This window comes from Artemia franciscana, chromosome 8, assembly GCF_032884065.1.
Source record: "Artemia franciscana chromosome 8, ASM3288406v1, whole genome shotgun sequence".
NCBI classification, from domain to species: Eukaryota; Metazoa; Arthropoda; class Branchiopoda; order Anostraca; family Artemiidae; genus Artemia; species Artemia franciscana.
The window spans coordinates 19,900,317-19,921,366 of record NC_088870.1 but is presented as its reverse complement, the minus strand read 5'-3'; the positions used below and the strand labels follow the sequence as shown (position 1 = coordinate 19,921,366).

General features: G+C 35.0%; 1 protein-coding gene across 4 annotated transcripts in view; it reads left to right on the top strand.

Annotated features, from left to right (window-relative positions):
- LOC136030107 (transcription termination factor 3, mitochondrial-like) overlaps positions 1–7,359 on the top strand; it is a 45,761-nt gene extending 38,402 nt beyond the window's left edge. For all 4 annotated transcript variants that reach the window (XM_065708780.1, XM_065708781.1, XM_065708779.1 and 1 more), the window contains exons 4-5: positions 3,284–3,498; positions 7,047–7,359. In XM_065708780.1, the coding sequence (XP_065564852.1) occupies positions 3,284–3,498; positions 7,047–7,324 (493 nt within the window). In that variant the 3' untranslated portion in view covers positions 7,325–7,359. The remainder of the gene's footprint in view (positions 1–3,283; positions 3,499–7,046) is intronic.
- The last annotated feature ends 13,691 nt before the right edge of the window (positions 7,360–21,050 follow it).

Sequence of the window (21,050 nt, the reverse complement as noted above, 5' to 3'; positions counted from 1 at the left end):
TCTCTTCTAAAACAGAACTTCTTGTTTTTGGTTCGGGTTCCCAAGAATCCTCAAATGTGGCTATTCAAGTTGGTCTTACTACTGTATTTGCGTCTTCTTCACTCAAATATCTTGGTTTTCCATTTGGGAGCTCGATTAAAGCTACTAGAACATTATTATAAATTCGCTGAAGGAGAAACTGAGAAAATCATATGGGTTGCTTGCTAGGGTAAAAGGCCAATTTGGTAAACGAACACTGGGTCGGCTATACAATTCATTTTTTGCACCGCATGTATTTTTCGTGATACCAGTGTGGCGATTATTTTCTCAAAGTGAGCGTAAACAGATACGTTCAGCATTTTTTCGGTTTTGCAAATATTTTCTATGCATACCCATTTGGATACAAAACAGTTACATTTCTAGGCGCTATGGAGTGTTTGAAATATGTGAAAAAATGGATGTACTCGCCACCAAATTCCGAGAGTGTTGCGACAGAATTGTTGATTTTCCTCTTGCGTGCATTCTGAACTAAATATATATCACTAGTGTTCGACCTATAGTTCATGTTTTTTCTTTTTTTGTGTTGTTACGTGAGTGTTTTTTGCTTTTTATTAACTCTTCTATGATGCATTTTTTGTTCAGAGGGTGTCAATAAATTACCTGACAAATGGTCCGAACTAAGAATATTTAGTCTAAAGGCTATATAACTTTTATATAACCTTTAGACTAATCTTTAAAGAAAAGTTATAAATATAATTTATGGTTGGAGATCGGTGATCAGAAAATAAGGTGACTGGTTGAAACTTTTGGTGGATAGTCTCAGACTATAGTTGACTGTTGTTGAACTTCCTTTTCATCCCACTCCAAATGTATCTTCAGCTTCAAGTGTCTAAACATCCGTAGTCGCAGCGACTCAAGTAATTTTTTTCCTCAGTCAGCTACGATATTTCTTCTGTGTGTAATAACATCACGATTAAAATGCGTTTAAATATAGGATGCGTCTAATATATGGCTGCGACGAATATGAAATGTGATCTTTCCACTTTTGATGTTTTCTCCTTATTCTTTAGGATAGTCTTTTGAAGAAAAGAAACAAATATTACACATAAACTTTTTAAGGTATATCTGGATATTAATAGTTCACACATAATGGAAAATAAAAAAATTGTTTGATAATGTTGTATGTAAGAAACTAAAGCAGATAGAAAAATGTTAAGTTCACCATTAGACTTTGTGTATCGAAAATTAGGGGAACTCCATCCTCAACTCAAATAGAATTTAGTATAGATATTAGATTTCGGCAGAGGACAGCTGATATATTATTTGGTACATCCTGTATCTGAAAATACCAGTTATATGATACCGTGAAAAAAATATATTAATGGGAAAGATAGATAAAGAATAAAAGAAGAAAGAAGAACGTTACAAAAGAACTTTAGAAATCTTCCAATGGCCCGCCCTGCATGCCAGAAAAGACTGGTGCAATTACTTCAGAGACCAATTTTCAGCCCCTAAGGATATTGGTGTCCTGGTCACTCCGTCCTTGATGCGTTCCAAAATTGATAAGTTAAAAAAAAAAGAAATCTAAGGGCATCGATGGTATATCTGGTACCCATTTAAGCTTTGCCAGCAATCTTCTCCTAGAGCACCTTTTTCTGCTATTTCAAATGATTTTCGTTACTGGCATCGTTCCAGGCAGCTTTGGTGCTGGATTGGTCCATCCTATTCTCAAAAAAGGTAATCCAGCTGACCAGTGCGCTTCATATCGTCCGATCACTGTTTCAACTACTTTTTGTAAGCTATTTGAATCCCTTATTTTTGATGAAATCGCTCTTCGATGCACTACTCCGGACGACCAGTTCGGGTTCAAAAAGCACTCAGGATGGGAACACGTTCACAGCGTTCTTGCAATTCTTCTTATCGATGCAGATGAAAATGGTGATCTTCTCGTCTTTGGAGCACTTGATGTTAGTAGAGCCTTCGATTCTGGCATCCATGGCCATATCCTGCTCAAAGCCCTTCAGCGAGGTGTTTCCTCTTGCATCCTTTTCCCTGCTTACAGTATGTAGAACTAGCTCTCGGCTGTCATCCTGATCCCCTCTCCGTCCGGCACTTTTCCTTCTAAAGAAATGCTGAGTGTCAAGAAAGGCGTACGTCAAGGTGGCAAAACTTCTCCATCACTGTTTAATAACGCTATTATCGAAGCACAGCAAGTAATAAAGCCTTCGTGCTTTTTCCGTGGGATCAATCTTTCGCTGCTGAACTTTGCTGATGACATTATTCATGTTTCTCGTTCGATATCTTTATTTCAACAAAATTACGACTCACTTGCAGCGACATACAAGCAGATCGGACTTTCCTGCAACGAATCTAAACAGAACTTCTTTTCTTCAATGGTTCAAAAAATGAGCTATTAATTAACCTCTCCGTTAAAATTGGGGACACTCTGATTAAGCCTTGTGAGTCCCTTACGTATCTTGGCCTTCCTATTTCTTCTACATTGAAGGACACACGCTCAGCACTGACAAACCACCTCTGTTCCCGTCTACGAGTGTCTTACGGATTACTTGTTGCCAATAAGTATCGTTTCAACCGTCCTCTCCTTGCCCGGCTATACAATGCTTTTACTACCCCCCCCCATCTGCTTGCTCTGGTTCCCTTCTGGAAAGTATCCACAGCTACCGAAAAGAAAGCCATTTGCAGCGCATTTTACAGATATGATAAGTTTCTCCTGCGTCTCCCTTTGTGGCACAGCAATGGCGACATCTCCAGGAAATATAAGGTCACCAACCCTTCCATGGTCATAGAGAGAAGAATCTCCAAATTCAGTACCAATGTTTTAAGAGCCAACCACCCCTGGACTAGTGTTATTTTATAATACTTGTAGTGGAAATGTATTTAAATTTTTGTGCTTTTCTTTCTTTTTCTTTTATATACTCCGTCTTTTCCGTTTTTGACGGGTAATAAATTAATAATAATAATAATAAAAGGAAAAATAAAGAAATTAAAAATAAAGAATAAAAAGAAAACACTGACAAAAAACAAGTGATATCAGACTACACGACCAATTTCTTCCACTTCACCGCACATTTTATATTCAATATTCTAACCTTGTTTTCAGAATGCAAGAAATGATGAACATCTGTGGTAATTACAAAAGAACTTTAGAAAAGAAAAACAAAGAAATTAAAAATAATGAATAAAAATAAAATACTGACAAAAAAAAGGTAGGATCAGACAACACTACCAACCTCTTCAACCTTGCCGCACATTTTTATATTCAAATTTCTACTCTTATTTTCAGAACACAAGAAATTGACGAGCATCTTGGATACTTACAAAAGAACTTTAAGTTGACTGGGAATGAGGTACGAGAAATCGCAACTCGATGTCCACGCCTTGTGACAAAGAACTTATGGAAACTCGAAATGATCAAATTCAGCATCTGGGAAGAAATGGGATTTACAAAAGAGGAAACAAAGTCTCTCCTGTTGAAGGACCCCAGAGTCTTCTTAATACGTAGGTCTTCTTAATTTCGACAAAACACACACCACAGACGTGGTGTGTAGCCGTGGTCATATAGCCCATGCCACTAACCATAGTAGCTCTAGCATTTTTATTGGGGAAGTAACAGGGCTCCAAATTCGGAGAGTCAAGGGGCATGGGCTATATGATATTTATTTCTCCAAATTATGGGAGGTGGCTACCCCCTTGCCCCCCCACAAACGACGCCACTGACCACAGATACTATATGCTAAGATGTAAATATACCAAAATTGCATTATTAGAAATACAGGTTTGAGCCATCGTGCGCCTCTTAAAGATAGATGAAAAATGACAAATCCATGACGATGCCCTGGTTTTGAATATTACATTTTTTTACAGTCGAATCGGATATAAGGTTTAATTCTGATTAATAGATAAATATATTTCTATAATATATTATTTTTCCAACCAATGGTTCTATAAATTTGAGTGAAGGCACGTTCAAATGCAAATTGAATACTTATAGTGTGCTGTTTAAAGGCTGAAGTGATTGGAGGCTAGCTAATCATCTCTAAATTTTCTTTTGATCTCGTAACCCCACTTGGCTTCGGATATAAATATAAACTCTATAATCAGAACGTTGAAAAGTTTCATGTGACTCAGGAGTGACATGAACTGTGTATTGCCATGGGCTAGGGGGCTAAATTATACAAATAGCCCGTTTCTAAAACAGAAATCTTATGAATATATTTTGTAAAATGTTACTTCGTTGAAATCATTAATGCAAGGGTATCAACCATGTGAAAAAATCTTCCACGGGCACTTATTACGTTTTTCATATCGGCGGGTGCCAAATTGGAAAAAAAATTGTGGGTAAAAATTCAGCAAAAAATCGGCTAAAATATGTACAATCCCATGCAGCTGAAGAAGGTGTAATTGCCTTTGGGAGTCAACAGAGTTTTAATTTCTTAAATTATTACCGGCGGAAAACGTTGTCGAATTGTATTGATAAGTTTTGCTTTTTTGTCTTCATGGGTAAACTTGGCAACACCGACGAGAACATGATGCCACCCTAAGAACTTCATTATTTTGAAATAACCAAACTTAAGAAACAAGTATATTTAGGTGTGAGCAAATCTAAGACGTGCCCAGTCGGCAAACTAGGGTTTTCTGTTGCCATTGGTACTTTAGCGGTTCCAGAGGTGGGCCATCATGAGCCCTGCCAGAAAATTTCTTTGGGGGTGGCATATGCTGCTAGGGCTTTGTTTTCAGCAATTTTAAATGGTAATATTTCTCTTTTTCTATTTACATGGAATATTTCAGTGTATTTAAACATGCGTTTGTAATGTATTTGTTGATTTATTATAGAGGATGTGATGGCTTCAGTTATGTAAAAGATCAAAAGTCTCACAGAATTTACATTCATATGTACAATAATACCCCTCTTCATCAAACCGAAATTCTACTGTAGAAATATTAACAAGGACTTTTTGACCAAAAATACTACTCACCGTAAATTTTTAAGTATTTTAAAATTTTGTCCAAAATTTAAATTGCTATCCAACATTTCAATTATTAAACAGAAAAGCTTAAAACGTTAATTGTTGAAACATACATTTTATGTTGTCCACTTTTTAGGCTGTCTCTTCCTTACCTCCTTGCTCTTTACTCTCAAGTTTAGCTTGTTGTTTATATCAAGAGGCTGTCTCCTCCTTACCTCCTTGCTCTTTACTCTCGACTTTAACTTGTTCTTTATATGAAAGGGGCTGTCTCCTCCTTACCTCCTTGCTCTTTATTCTTAATTTTAACTTGTTCTTTATATGAAAGGGGCTGTCTCCTCCTTACCTCCTTGCACTTTACTCTCAAGATAATCTTGTTCTTTATATGAAAGGGGCTTTCTCCTCCTTACCTCCTTGCTCTTTATTCTTAATTTTAACTTTTTGGGCCATTGAGTTGGAAAAAATTAGTTTCTTTAAAGCACTTAAAACTTTTGTTTAATGAGCAAGGTTTTGAGGAGGGTGCAGTCCCTCTTATATACAGAGTAATTTCAATCCGCTTTAAGTTTTAACCTTGCTCCTTACTATTAGTTGAAAAATATTTTTTATTTGTTTAATTACGTTCATTCGTTTAATATCAGGAAACGGTGTACTTTTATGAACACATTACTTTTACTACCGCAGAAAAAATGGTCAATATTTTAATAATCTCTGTTTGGTTTTTGATGGCTAGCAAAGCTTAGAGACAAACATTTTTCAAAAGACAATGAAAAAATATCTCAAGTAAAGTAAAAGTATATAATAGTGAAAAAAATAAAGTAAGTTAAAAAAATACACTAAACAATAGGCTACTTAGGAAAAATAAGATGTAAACTCCCAGCATTCAGTTCTATTGAGCAATACTGAAGCGTTGGGTGGACATTTTTGGACAATATTGATATTTTTGAACTTGGTAATCAAATACCAAAACCTTTAATGCCTTCAATCACAGTGATCATAAAAAGCAAAACATTTTAAAAGTAGTTTGTTCAAAGTAAGACATTAAAACTAAGATTAAGTAAATCCAATAAAAATTTTTAGTGCAGGGTGTTATTGAGAAAGGCTGAAATTGTTGAACATCATTGAATAGTATCGATATTTTTAATTTAATTTTGAATAACAAAAACCAAGGTACTTGGCACCTTTGTACTTCATGACTATAAAAAATTAAATCTTTTTCAAATTTAACAACTAGATTAATTCAATCCCTTCTGATAAAAAAAAATTGATAATAAAACACACAAATCACATCTGTTCAGGGAGAAAATACAGAATTAAACTTCTAATTATAGTGGCTTCAGATATCTGCTCATCGGTACTCGTGCAATACAAGCAAAAGCTGACGGCGTATTTATATCGAGCTTAAGCCCTTTTTAGGTTGTTTTCCTTCTTTGTCTATAATTTATGCGAACTTACTTATGTACTAATAACTTGTGATATTTCTTTCAAACTCGAAACAAATACTGGGTTAATGCCCATTTTGTCCATAGTTTTTACCTATTCTGTTATCTTTCCTTTGGTTTCCTCATAATTACTTTATTGTCCCAAATTTACAGGTGGCCAACAATCCATATTGTTCCTGAAAGATAAATAGTCTTTTGCTTAAATTTTACATAACATGAATTGTGTTTATGTTATGCAAATATAAATCAACAAATGAGCAAAATTACAAATTATTTTTGAGCAACAAAATTTAACCAGCAGCTTCAGAGGAAGAAGATGAAATCTTGATTTGCGTAAAACTGGGATGGGAAAACTTCATATAGTTCAAGAGACTTCGTCTAAAACTACGAATAGCGATTCCTTAGGATTTGTAATTTGGCTCACGAACAGCCATCGTAAACAATGGGTTTCCTAGTGGCTTTCTGGGTAGCTTTTTATAATCGGAAAAACCATTATTCGACAGTTGTAACATAGCTTAGGTTTCAAGGCGTACGTGAGTGAAGATCTCTTTGTTTATATGGTCTTTCCCTCTAAACTCTGTCTCGTTCCCCTCTTTACTTATATTTAAAAATTCTTCCGTATTTATTTTTATTCTCATTTTAGCCAGTCAAACAATGGTGGAACGATTTAACTATTTCCACAATATAATGAAAATACCACATCAGACAGTACTTGAATACCCCGCCTTGTTTCGAACGCGTTTGCTGCGTCTTCGTCCAAGACATGAATTCCTAGAGGTTAACAACCGTCATCAGTATGATAAAACACGACCTGACTTCGTGCCAATTGATCAGATGATCAAAAGAGATGATAGCTTTTTTGCTGTGGAAATAGCTGGGAGCTCAATCGATGTATATAATGAATTTTTAAAAACAATTTAATGTATTAAATAAATATGGTAATGTTTTGCAAGGAACATATTGCAATGAAAGGCTAGGCTTGATTTCGGTCAGTATGCCAGGAGAAAATTTCGGTCTCTACGCCAGGAGATGATTTTGGTCTTACTTCTGAAGAGATAAAGAAAAATATATATATTTTTTTGGTTTTCATCAACTCACTTTTTTCATATATAGGCTACCGATGTCCCTGTAGGATGGTTAAGTTTTAATTTCGCTCAATACTATCAGCAAGGAATTCTTCTTATTAGTTCTATTTTTATTACTTATTATTTATTATAATAATTAATTTATTATTTATGTTTATGAGTACATATAATTATATTAATTAATCAATTGTTTATTGAATCAATTAATTAGCTGAATTTATTAATTTAATAATGATCACTTACCAGTTAATTAATAATCATAAGTATCAAATTAAAAATACTTAATTAATTAATCATTATATTATATTAACAATGGTTTGTACTTTCATATATTTAATTTATTGTAAAATTATTATTAGTTTTCATTACCATAGCTGTTTTTATTTTTTTGATAGTCTGTAAGTAATCAGGTTAGAAATACAAACTACAAAATTACAGGTAGTAAAATTTGTTATTTAACAATTCTGTTTTCATGAGAAAGTTGTCAAAAACAGACCTATAGTCAGATAGACATCTGGCATCTATTCATAGAATAAATGATGGTTAGATAATAAAGCGAGGTATTCTGGTAATAGTCGTTGCATTAGATAATAAATCGATATATTCTATGTAATAAATATATGATTCAGGTAATAAATCGATGGTATGCAGGTTAGTTGGTGACGGAGGAGGGACTGAGGAAGATTTGTTAGATGGTTTCCAGAGGAATTGTCCTCAGATTGTTTTGGATATCCGTCGAACTAGCTGTATTTCAAACAATAAGCTGTACGATAAATGTGGATCTGTTCCACTTTCTAGGCCTTTAATGAGAGAGGGGTTTAGGTAGCTATGACACGTTCTATGGATGGAGGGTGACGGATTGCCAAAGAACGTCCTTCTCGTCCAACCGTCTTAGGTCAAACTAAAAGCAGGTCGTCCCCGAAGAAGGGGGTGAATAGTTCGTAAGAAAAGATTTTTAAAAAATAAGGATTTTTTGGAAGGTCGTAAAAAGTTACAAATACAGAAGAGAGAATAATGAGGACTTTTTTCCCAAGACAGCGAACGAACAAACCTATGTGAATATTTCGGCCCTATTAAAAGGGCCATATTCAGTAAAGGGAATGATAAACAATAACACACTTACAATAAAAGTTCTCGGTTAAAAATCCGTTTTTTAAAATAGCCTGGGAAAAAAGTCCTCTTTATTCTCTCTTCTGTGTCTGTATTATGGAAAGGCAGTGTGGTCTTCGTCATTATTTACTTAAAAAGATAAGCTTTGAATAGATTGGGATGGAGGAGGAGCATGCGCAGCTGTGTTGGCATCAGGTGGCTTGGTGCTGCAGTACGTTTTTAGTAGGAGTAGTAGTATTATTCAGGCTAATAAATAAAGGGGTGGCCGGACATAATATTTCCAAGTGAAATAGGTTCGTATTCTATGCCGGATTTCGAATTTTGAACCAGGGATTGTATTGATAAATGTGTAGTTAATGGAGAGCCATAGAGGAACTAGAGAAGAATAGAAACCTCAATAATTTCATCTTCAGATAATTCAGCGCCACCCACCTAATACATGAACTGTTAAGAGACCAATTTGGTCATATCGATATAATAAACGTGTAGAAAACACTAAACAAACACTTATTTCGGGTTTTGATTTTCATAGGCCAATTTTCTGAAAAAGCCTTAGTGTTTCTCAAAATAAAATGGGCCGTATCTTATGGCATATTTCGAACTAGGATTTCTTTCCGGGGTAACCCTAGTTTTGACCATTTTTAGGCAGACTTTTAAGTTTGATAGACATCAATAGGTTCAGACATTTTTAGCAGATGATTTTCATAGTTACTTATTGGGTCACTAATCCCTTATCCAATAAGATAAAAAAAATAATGCTACTCTTGAGCTACTGCTCGCGCATAAGGTGTCGAATCGACATTTCAGTTGCTGCGTCTTTTTTACAAGGACAATTAGCAAGCTTCTCACCCAATCTTGAGGCGGCAGGGATCGAACCCCAGAACCAGTATTGCCGACCAGAGCATCAATCTACTGTGCTACAACAAGGTTATTCAATACGCTATAAGGATAAGTTTTCTCCAAGCTTACAAATATATAAAAAACACGGAGTGAACAAACAAAACAGAAAAAGAAAAATTCAACTTCTGAACGAATACCAACAAAAACACAAGTACAAAGTCCATCTGACCTTGAAATGTTTCGTCTTGTTCAGTTCATTCAATGCTCTCGTCAGAGTAAGACGCATTTAAGGCCTCTGTGTGGATTTATGTGAAAATATTATTTCAAGAACTTTTGGATACTCATTCAATGCTGAAAACATAATTTCAAGAACTGTTGGATATTTAATAATACGCATTAATATTTGGATATTAGTACAATATTAATGTACAATGGGACGTAAAGGGAAAAATCAGAAACGAGAAGGTATGAATATTTCATTAGACCCCTCAGATGATAACTCTAGCTCGAAAACGGAAATACCAATACTAGCTGCGGTAAAATTCTAGTTAATTGACTTCTTGCTATCTCAGCAAGGGTTTAGGTTAGGAAAATGAAACTTTCAGGAATGAATCTGCAGACTAAAGTATATCCCGGGAAGGTATGTGAAGCAACTACCTCTACTCCTTCTCCATCTAGCGGGCCCTGACCTTTGATGACCTTTAAAAATATGCGTGTTATAAAAGTGAAACCTTGCAAAATAGATCTTCTGCTTAATTCAAGTACAAAAAAATTGTTTTCAGCTTCATAACTTTGCTCAATTCCATTTTACAAGGTTTTAAACATATGCAAATACATTTCCTAAATTAAAAAAAAACATTGATATGGCTCAAAATTCTACTCAAATAACAGGAATTTCATTTTCAGAAATAAAGGCAGAGAAAAGGCAACTAGTAACTGAAAATTAAGGTAAAATGTTGTTTTGTCAAAATTTCAATAGGTATAGACCTGTCATGTAGGCAAATTTCAGGGCCCTCTAGAGGGAGAAGGAGTGGGGGTACGTGCTTTAAAATACCTTCCTGGGACATACTTTAGTCTGTAGACCCATCTCTGAAAGTTTCATTTTCCTAACCTTAACCCTTTCTGAGATAGCAAGAAGTCAATTAACTAGAATTTTACCCTAGCTGCAGATTTTAAGCAAATTCTTGAAATCGTAAAAGAAAATCAAAAATAAATTAGACAACTTATGCAATCAATTAGGTACTCTTACTTCAAGGGTCGATAATCTGGATAAAGAACATTCGCTTCTTAAAAATAAGATGGTTAATAGTGAATTGAAAATTGGAAGGATTGAAAATGATACGTCCTGCCTCAATTTGCAATTAAAAACTTGTACTGATGAATTAACAAAGTTAAAAAAAAAATGAAGATTCAATGTGTCGGATTGTGAAATTGGAAGCCGCCAAGTTAGAAAATAATATCATCATATGGAATGCAGTTTGCGAGGATATTGATAACGCTAAAGCTTTATTCACAGAAGTTGCTCCCATGGATTAGAATTGCCTGAAGTAAATTTTACAATCTCGCAATATGACAGAAATCATAAATTTTTAAAGGTGACACTAAATAAAATTAAATAAAAAAACAAGTTTTTTTTAAATGAAACTAAGGAGCAACATCAAAACTTAAAACGAACAGAAATTACTCTGTATATGAAAGGGGCTTTTCCTCCTCAACGCCCCTCTCTTTACGCTAAAGTTTGACTCTTTCTCTTAACTCTATTTTTAAAACAGTATGAAACTTTAGCGTAAAGAGCGGGGCGTTGAGGAGGAAAAGCCCCTTTCATATACGGAGTAATTTCTGTTCGTTTTAAGTTTTAATGTTGCTCCTTACTTTCATTAAAAAAAACTTGTTTTTTTTATTTAATTTCTGGGCGTTTTTGAATTAATGCATGTTTTGATCTTGGCTCTCCGCACATATATAATTAAAACGAAATTTGCATATTCATTAATTGCAATTAATTGAAGATTTTGAGGAAAAAGGAGAGAGGGAGGAGGCCTAGTTGCCCTCCAAGTTTTGATTACTTAAAAAAGCAACTAGAACTTTTAATTTTTTTACAAACGTTTCATTGGTAAAACATATACGTAACTTACGTAACGACCTTCTATATTCGTATGTTTTTATTGCGTATATGATGGGGTTCAACCCTCGTCGATACCTCGCTCTTTACACTAAAGCTTAGATTTTGTCCCAATTCCTTAAGAATGACCTCTGAATCACAAAGGCCGTAGAATAAATAGTTGAAATTACTAAAAATACGTTAGCGTAAAGAGTGAGGTATAACGAGGAGGTAAACCCCTCGTATGCGTAATAATTTTTGTTCGTTTTAAATTTTAATGCTGCTCCTTACTTTCAGTTGAAAAAAAGTTTCATATTGATTTTTTCATTGCTTTTACAAATAATGCTAGAAAATCCTGCGCCCTTCTCATTGAATTTCTCTTTCCCCATGACATATTCCTCCAAGGAAAGATCCTCCAACATAGCCCCCTCCCCTCAACCCCACCTCAAAACCAAAAAAATCCCCTGAAAACGTCTGTACAGTTCCCAATAACCATTACTATATGAAAACACTGGTCAAAGTTTGTAACTTGCAGCCCCTCCCCCGGGGACTGTGGGGGAGTAAGTCATGCCCAAAGAAACAGTTATCATGGTTTTCGACTATTCGGAACAAAATGGCTATCTCAAAATTTTGATCCCTTGACTTTGGGAAAAAATGAGCGAGGGAGGGGGCCTAGGTGCCCTCCAATTGTTTTGGTCACTTAAAAAGGGCACTAGAACTTTTCATTTCCGTTAGAATGAGCCCTCTTGCGACATTCTAGGACCACTCAGTCGATACGATCATCCCTGGGGAAAAAAACAAACAAAAAAACGAACAAATAAACACGCATCCGTGATCTGTCTTCTGGCAAAAAATGCGAAATTCCACATTTTTGTAGATAGGAGCTTGAAACTTCTGCAATAAGGTTCTCTGATACGCTGAATCTGATGGTGTGATTTTTGTTAAGATTGTATGACTTTTAGGGGATGTTTTCCCCTATTTTCTAAAATGAGGCAAATTTTCTCCGGCTCGTAACTTTTGATGGGTATAACTGATCTTGATGAAACTTATATATTTAAAATCAGCATTAAAATGTGATTCATTTGATGTAACTATTGGTATCAAAATTCCATTTTTTAGAGTTTCGGTTATTGTTGAGCCGGGTCGCTCCTTACTACAGTTCGTTACCATGAACTGTTTGAAAGACGACAAGTGTTCTATTATAAAAAATGCCAGCATTCCAGCAAGCTGAAGCGAAACGGGATAAATTGCGGAAGATTCCTAGATATGAAGCATGGATATCAAAGGGGATTCAGACAAACTTGTTTGTGAAAAGACCTGATGGTTCAATTACAAATATTCATTTAGTGATCAAACAGTTCGTGGTAACGAACTGTAGTCAGGAGCGACCCGGCTCAATAGTAAACGAAACTCTAAAAAACGAAATTTTGTTGCTAGAAGATACATCAAAAGAATCGGATTTTCATGCTGATTGTAAATATATAAGTTTCATCAAAAGTTACGAGCCTGAGAAAATTTGCCTTATTTTGGAAAATAGCGTGTTTATTTGTTTGTTCTTTTTTTCTTTTCCCCAGGGGTCATCGTATCGACCAAGTGGTCCTAGAATGTCGCAATAGGGCTCATTCTAACGGAAATGAAAAGTTCTAGTGCCCTTTTTAAGTGACCAAAACAATTGGAGGGCACCTAGGCCCCCTCCCTCGCTCATTTTTTCCCAAAGTCAAGGGATCAAAATTTTGAGATAGCCATTTTGTTCCGAATAGTCGAAAACCATGATAACTGTTTCTTTGGGCATGACTTACTCCCCCACAGTCCCCGGGGGAGGGGCTGCAAGTTACAAACTTTGACCAGTGTTTTCTTTTTAAGTAACCGAAAAATTGGAGGGCAACTAGGCCTCCTTCCCCACCCCTTATTTTTCAAAATCGTCTGATCAAAACTAAGAGAAATCCATTTAGTCAAAAAAAAGAATTAATATGCAAATTCAATTTCAATAATTTATGTGCAGAGAGCCAAAATCAAACATGCATTAATTCAAAACGTTCAGAAATTAAATAAAAAAAAAATAGTTTTTTTAACTGAAAGTAAGGAGCGACATTAAAACTTAAAGCGAACAGAAATTACTCCGTATATGAAATGGGTTGTCCCCTCCACAATCCCTCGCTCTTTACGCTAAAGTTTGACTCTTTGCCACAATTCTACTTTTTAAAACAATTAAAAACTTTAGCGTAAAGAGCGAGGGATTGCGAAGGGGACAACCCATTTCATATACGGAGTAATTTCTATTCGTTTTTAATTTTAATGTCGCTCCTTACTTTCAGTTAAAAAAAAACTAGTTTTTTTTATATTTAATAATGAATAGAAATAGTGATGGAATTCCATCGTGAAGGTTAAAAAGAATTTGAGCGAGATTCTCTTTTGTTTCATTCAGTTCTCCAAAATATTGTAGCTAGTGATAATGAAGATAATAGCAGCATTTTAGATATACCAAAAAATCAATATTTATTTTTGAATGGATTGGCAAAGAAAAATTCTAGAACAAGGAGGATATCATTTTGGAATTGCCGGGGCTAGAGGACTGCAAGGGTTACAATTGAAACTTTTCTATCGACATCTGATGCGGACATATTCGGTTTATGCGAAACTTTTTTAGATGAGTTTTCAGTTGAAAGTATTCATGTTGATGGTTATCAATTGTTTCATGTTGGGAGGAGTATGCAGAAGAAAGGTGGTTTTGGTGTTTTAATTAAAAGTTGCATACCAGCCCGTGCAAGACTAGATTTTTTGCCAATGAATATTGAAATGTTATTTGAATCTTGTGTTATTGAATGGTTTTTTTTTTCTTCCAAATAATGAGAAGATTCTAATCGCAGTTATTTACCGTAGTCCGTCAGCTAGTCAGATAGAATTTAGGAATTGTTTTGAAAAATTCTTGGATAAATTAGCTAGTCTTAATACTTCTTATCTAGTTATATAGGAGATTTTAATATTGACTTAATGAGCCTTTCTGCTAATCAGAATAGACTGGATAGTAACACTTTGAGGTTTTTAGAATGTCCACTATCTCATGGATTATATCCTGTATGTCTTGTACCATCCAGAGTAACTGATACGTCATATTCACTAATTGATAATATTTTTTCACCTGAAAGTGCTGTTAGTACATATGTCATTCCTGATGATTCATCTGATCACTGCATACTTATGGCTGATTTTTCGCTATATTTCCCGTATAATGAAAAGAAGTCAACAAAGCGAAGAGACTTTGGGGAAAAAATTTGTTAAAATTAAAAGAAGCACACGGTGACGTATGGTGGAGTTCAGTAATTGATGAAATGGATCCAGATCAATCCTTAGATAACTTTTATAATATATTGGCTGAAAAGCTTGATAAATTTTGCCCGTATAGAAATCTGAAAGGAAAGAGGCATACACCAAGAAAACCATGGGTAAATGCATCGCTTTTGAGATCTATTAATGAAAAAAATCGTTTATGTAAAATTAAAATGAAATATCCCACTGAAATAAATATAATATGGTTTAAAAACTGTAAGAATCTGTTAGTAAGGATTCTTAGAGAAAATGAAAGAGTGTATTATGAAAATTCATTTGAAAATTCTGATTCTCCTCGAAAAACTTGGAATTTAATTAAGGATGAAATTGGAAAAAATGAAAAAGTTATCACATCCTGATATATTAATTAATATAAATGGTGTAGAAGCTAGAGAACTGCAAGATGTTACTAATATGTTTAGTGATTATTTTGCTGGTTTCGGTCAAGCAATTGTTTCAGCAGGAATAGATTTTCCCCCTTGTAGGTCGCATAAAGAATATTTACCCCCCAATGAATGTACGAGCGTATTTCTGGCTCCTGTTATTTTTGCAAAATTCCATAAGACTATCAAAAATATAAAAAACGGTAATTCAGTGGGATATGATGAACAACAAATTTGTTAAAGAGTATTGCCGGAGTTATTTTTGAACTACTTGTCCACATTTTCAATTTGAGTATCAATTCAGATATATTTCCTAGTAGATGTAAAATTGCCCGAGTAATTCCGTTGTATAAAAAAGGCGATAGATCTGATGTAAGTAATTATCGTCCAATTGCAATTTTATCGTCATTATCTAAAGTGTTGAAAATTTTAAAAGAAAGGATTTCTAGCTATTTAGATAAAATAAATTTCTTTACCAAATATCAATTTGGATTTAGGGAAAACTGTTCGACAGAACACACAGTTGCAGCTCTTTCATTAGAAATAAATAATTGTTTAGATGATATATTTCTATCATCATATATATATATATATATATATATATATATATATATATATATATATATATATATATATATATATATATATATATATATATATATATAGTAGTATATATTACTACTGTTTTCTATGATATAAAAAAAGCATTTGACAGTTTAAATCATGAAATTCTTCTTAACGAAATGATAAATTCCGACTTAAGGTGGATCTCCGAGGTTTGAAGCCAATACTATTTTCCTATAGCAGTGAAATGCGTATTAACAACAGACACGAGCAGATTCTTTGATGAAAAAATTACTGTGGCTTCATTGAAAGCTTTGACATGAATAGGCCGAACAAATTTGCATTTTTTTTTTTCTTTAGAGCTTCATAAAAAATTAATTAGTGGGGACACCTCTAATTTTTAAAAGTAGCAATAAAATTACTTTTAGAAGGCGTAGAGAATTGTAAAGTAGCCTCTTCATTTGCCACAAGATTTCAAAAATTTTGGCCGTGAATTTTTTTTTTATTATCATCAGTTTCCTTTAAAATTTGCCATTTAAGATATTCTTCCTTTACTGTTTAAAAGGGTTGTACTAATCATATAGCCTTGATTTTTGTGTCGTTTTGTAGATCTTTTACCGACAAATAATCCCAAAGATTGTTAAGTTTGTAGTTATAACAGATGATTTTTAGCAATAATTCTTAGTATTCAAGATTTCCTCCTTTCTCATTGGCTTAAGCACTCCTTGAGGGGTTTGCCAGAATATCATTAAGAATGTTGACATCTCCTTAGCATTTAGACCAGATTTAAAAGGAAGTTGAAAACATGTATAATTGGCAACAACACCTTGAGGCAATATCATTTTAACACCATACGAATTGGAATTTGTTAGGTTACAAAGCAGATAACAGTTTGGCTTTACAAGTAAAGAAACCCCGATTGTAGGCCTATAAAATGTATGAACATTATTTTTAAAAAGAATATTATTCTTAAAAACACATCATTTTAAACATTATTGGCCTTTAAAAGTAAAGAAACACCGATTGTAGACCTATAAAATGTATGAACATTATTTTTAAAAAGAACATTATTCTTAAAAACACATTATTTTAAACATTATTGGCCTTTAAAAGTAAAGAAACATCGATTGTAGGCCTATAAAATGTATGAATATTATTTTTAAAAAGAACGTTATTCTTTAAAACACATTATTTTAGACATTATTGGCTCTTAAAAGTAAAGAAACGCCGATTGTAGGCCTATAAAATATACGAACATTATTTTTTAAATCTAAAGTTGTAGGATATTCGTCCATTTTAGTTCCACGGGATCTCATTTTATTCCCAATAGTGCCGTATCTTAGAATATTTTGGTTTTTCCCCAACATCATATAGTTGATGATTTATAAGCTCGTTCATAAATGACTGATTACCCCGGTTTGGAACCGGGGTAATCATATACTTTGCTTTACGGAGTAATGCATATACTTATTAAATTAATGTCATTTAAAGTGATATGTTCCTGAAGGTATATAATAAACATTAGGCACCCTTGCCCTGGGGTCATAAATACAGGTAAGGAAGGAAGGAAACCCCTTAGGAGTATTTAATAAATTTTTGAAACTACTTATATTTATATACTATTCATCAAAAACAAGAGCTAAGAGCTCATATGGCACTTGTGACAAGGTCAAGAAGAGCCAAGAGCCAAGAGCTCATATGATATGAGCTCTAGCAAAATTCTAAGAATCAATAGATTGCTTTAAAAGGAAAATCAGAGGCTTAATGCTGGTCGGGATTTAAAATAAGAGCTTTGAGATACAAGGTACTTCTAAATATCAGAATTTATTAAGATCCGATCGCCCACTCGTAAGTTAAAAATACCTCAATTTTTCAAATTTTTCCTCTCCATTCAGCCCTCCAGATGGTCGAATCGGGGAAAACAACTGTAACAAGTCAATTAGTGCAGCTCCCTGACATGCCTACCAATTTTTATCGTCCTAGCACGTCCAGAAGCACTAAACTCACCAAAGCACTGAACCACACCACCTAACTCCCCCAAAGAAAACGGATCCAGTCCAGTTACGTCAATTACGTATCTACGCCGTTTATAAGCGTTTTCCAAGATTTCCAGTTTCCCCCTCCAATTCCCCCCCAATGTCAAAAGATCTGGTCGGGATTTGAAAGAAGAGCTCTGAGACCTGAGTTTCTTCTAATTATAAAATTTTATTAAGGTCTGGTCACCCAATCTTAAGTTAAAAACACCTAAATTTTTCTAATTTTTCCAAATTAACAACTTCTAGCTCCCTCAAAGAGAACGGATCCGTACCAGTAATGCCGCCCCCCCCCCTAATGACACTGAATCTGGTAGGGGTTTAAAATGAGAGATCTGAGTTTCGAGGTCCTTCTAAATATGAAATTTCATAAAGGTACGATCACTCTTTCATAAGTTAAAATACCTAATTTTTTCTATTTTTTAGAATTAACCCTCCCTCCCCAACTCCCCCAAGGAGAACATATCTGTTCCAGTTATGTCAATCCCGTTTCTAGGACTTGTACTTAGTTTTACCACCAAGTTTCATCCCGACCCCTGTACTCTAAGCCTTTTCCAAGATTTTAGGTCCCCCCCCCAACTTCCTCTTCGCCGGATCCGGTCGGGATTTAAAATAATAGCTCTGAGACGTGATATCCTTCCAAATATCAAATTTCTATAAGATCCAATCTCTCCTTCGTCACTCGAAAATACCTTATTTTTTTAATTTTTCAGAATTAACAATCCTCCTCCCAACTCCCCCAAAGAGAGCAGATTCGTTCCAGTTATGTCAATCTCATATCTAGGACTTACGATTATTTTTACCATCAGGTTTCATCCCGATCCCTCCACTCTAAGCTTTTTCCATGATTTTAGGTTCCCCCTCCCATCTCTCCCCCAATGTCACCGGATCCGGTCGGAATTTAAAATAAGAGCTATGAGACACGATATCCTTCCAAATATCAAATTTCATCTGGGTCTGATGACTCTTTCCTAAGTTAAAATACCTCATTTTTTCTATTTTTCAGAATTAACCCCCCCCCCCCCCCAACTCCCCCGGAGAGAGCGGATCCGTTCTAGTTATGTCAATCGCGTATCTAGGACTTGTGCTTACTTTTCCCATCAGGTTTCATCCTGATCCCTCGACTCTAAGCGTTTTCCAAGATTTTAGGTTCCCCCCTCAATTCCCCCAATGTCACCGGATCCAGTTGGGATTTGAAATAAGAGCTCTGAGACGCAACATTTTTCCAAACATCAAATTTCGTTAAGATCCCGTCACCCGTTCGTAAGTTAAAAATATTTCATTTTTCTATTAACCGAAATTTTTCTGAAATATTACCGGCCCCCGAAAAAATATTATTTTTCCGAATGAACCAGCCCCCACCCCCTCCAGATGGTCAGATCTGGAAAATGACTATTTCCAATTTAATCTGGTCCGCTCCCTGATACGCCTGCCAAATTTAGCTGTCCTAGCTTACCTGGAAGTGCCTGAAGTAGCAACTAAATCTCAACGTAATCAGAGTTTATTTATCAACATGGTTCGGACTTCGACAGAATGCTGAAATTTCTCAAATAGAATTTACTTACTAATATTTATATGCTATTCACCAACACTAATAGTTAACCTATAATAGTCTACTATTCAAACAACCCTAATATGTTAAGGTTAACATTACTGCTACTAATACATTATGACCCCTAAACAATCTCTATACTTTTCGCATGTCAATGCTCTTCACATGTCAATGAAAAATCCACTTTCAATATTCACTTTCAGTGTCGGACCAAGTAATTTTCTCACATCCACTGTCTTCTGGCTCCAAAGTCCGTTTCATTCCGCGATTTGCTGCAGCCCAGACTAAGGCAGGCTCTCTAAGTGGCATGTTCCTAATCAATCGCGAGTCTAATATCTCCGGAAGTAAACACTCGCTCCAAAACTCCTGAAGCTTTGGTAATATGGACAAAAAATACTCTTTTGATCTCGGAATAGTTAAAATTTCCACATCATGCTCATGGTGATATACCACCAAGTGACATTCTTCTTGATTGGTGATTTCTAGCTGACCTTGAATTTGAGCATAGTATTTGTGATTTTTCTTTAACTCCAATTTTGAATTGTGTAACCATAGGAAAAAGTTCTTTACCAATCCTTTTTGGGATGCCACTTCCCTTATGGTCATTCCTCTGGGAATATTATGGACAGTCTTCACTTCAACTGGTGTGCCGTTTTCTAAGCGACCATCAAGAGAAGCTCCAAGAAACTGGATATTTGGATGAATGAGTAGTCCCATTTGATCTCCTTTTATTAATGGAGATCAAATGGGATCAAATGGTACTCCCTCTCTCTGCTCGTACGCCGTCAGTGCAATAGCCTCCAGTTGAATTCCCCTAAGCATTGGAATAGATTTGAAATTAGAATTAATTCGGATATTCTTGACTATGGGTGCGGTTGGAGCAGTTTTTTTGCGAGAAGCTATTCTATGAAAATAAGTGGCAGTAATCCTTTTGCTCCTCTCAGATATCCAGTTATCATTTTGCCCCTTTGTGTTTACGTAGATCTCCTGCAGTTTGGCTCCATCCAGATTCATATTTTTTGCAACATAATCAGCCTTTGCAATTTCAAATTCCTCTGGATTCATATCAGGCCTGTTACAATTTGGTCCGTAATTTTGATCGCCTTTAGGCAAACTCTGATTCTCTTTCTTTTTGGCCAGATATCTCCCACCCATGGTTGCGTAATATCTTTTCTGATTTGTTTTTGTCCGTTTCCGAAGATTAGAAGTTTTCACCGTGTATTCTTTTGTTATTTTGCAAGGACTGTAGCCAAATTTTTTTTTTCCATGTAGAAGATTGCCATTTCGGGCCCAAGGAGTATGATAGGCTTGCTCCACTTATCCTAGCATGGTATGACCAACGTTTCGAGCGGCTTATTTTTTTTCGGCCGACGAATTTCACTGCAACAGACATATAATTCTCGGCAAGATTGGTCGTTTCATCGTTTCTTAATAAGTCCACTTTTTTACAAATATTTTCTACGCCAGCTTTTACATCCTCCAAAATAGTTTCGGAAGGTTATTATAGCGGTTCTCCACAGTTTCTAAGACCCCATTCTTTTTGGCACAGCCACCATCACACTGTTTATGATTACCAAACACATGCTCTGGGCCTCTTCGTAAGAGTTGTCTTAGATTTTCGGCAGACCCACCATCAGCCGAGTTCTTTTTTATTG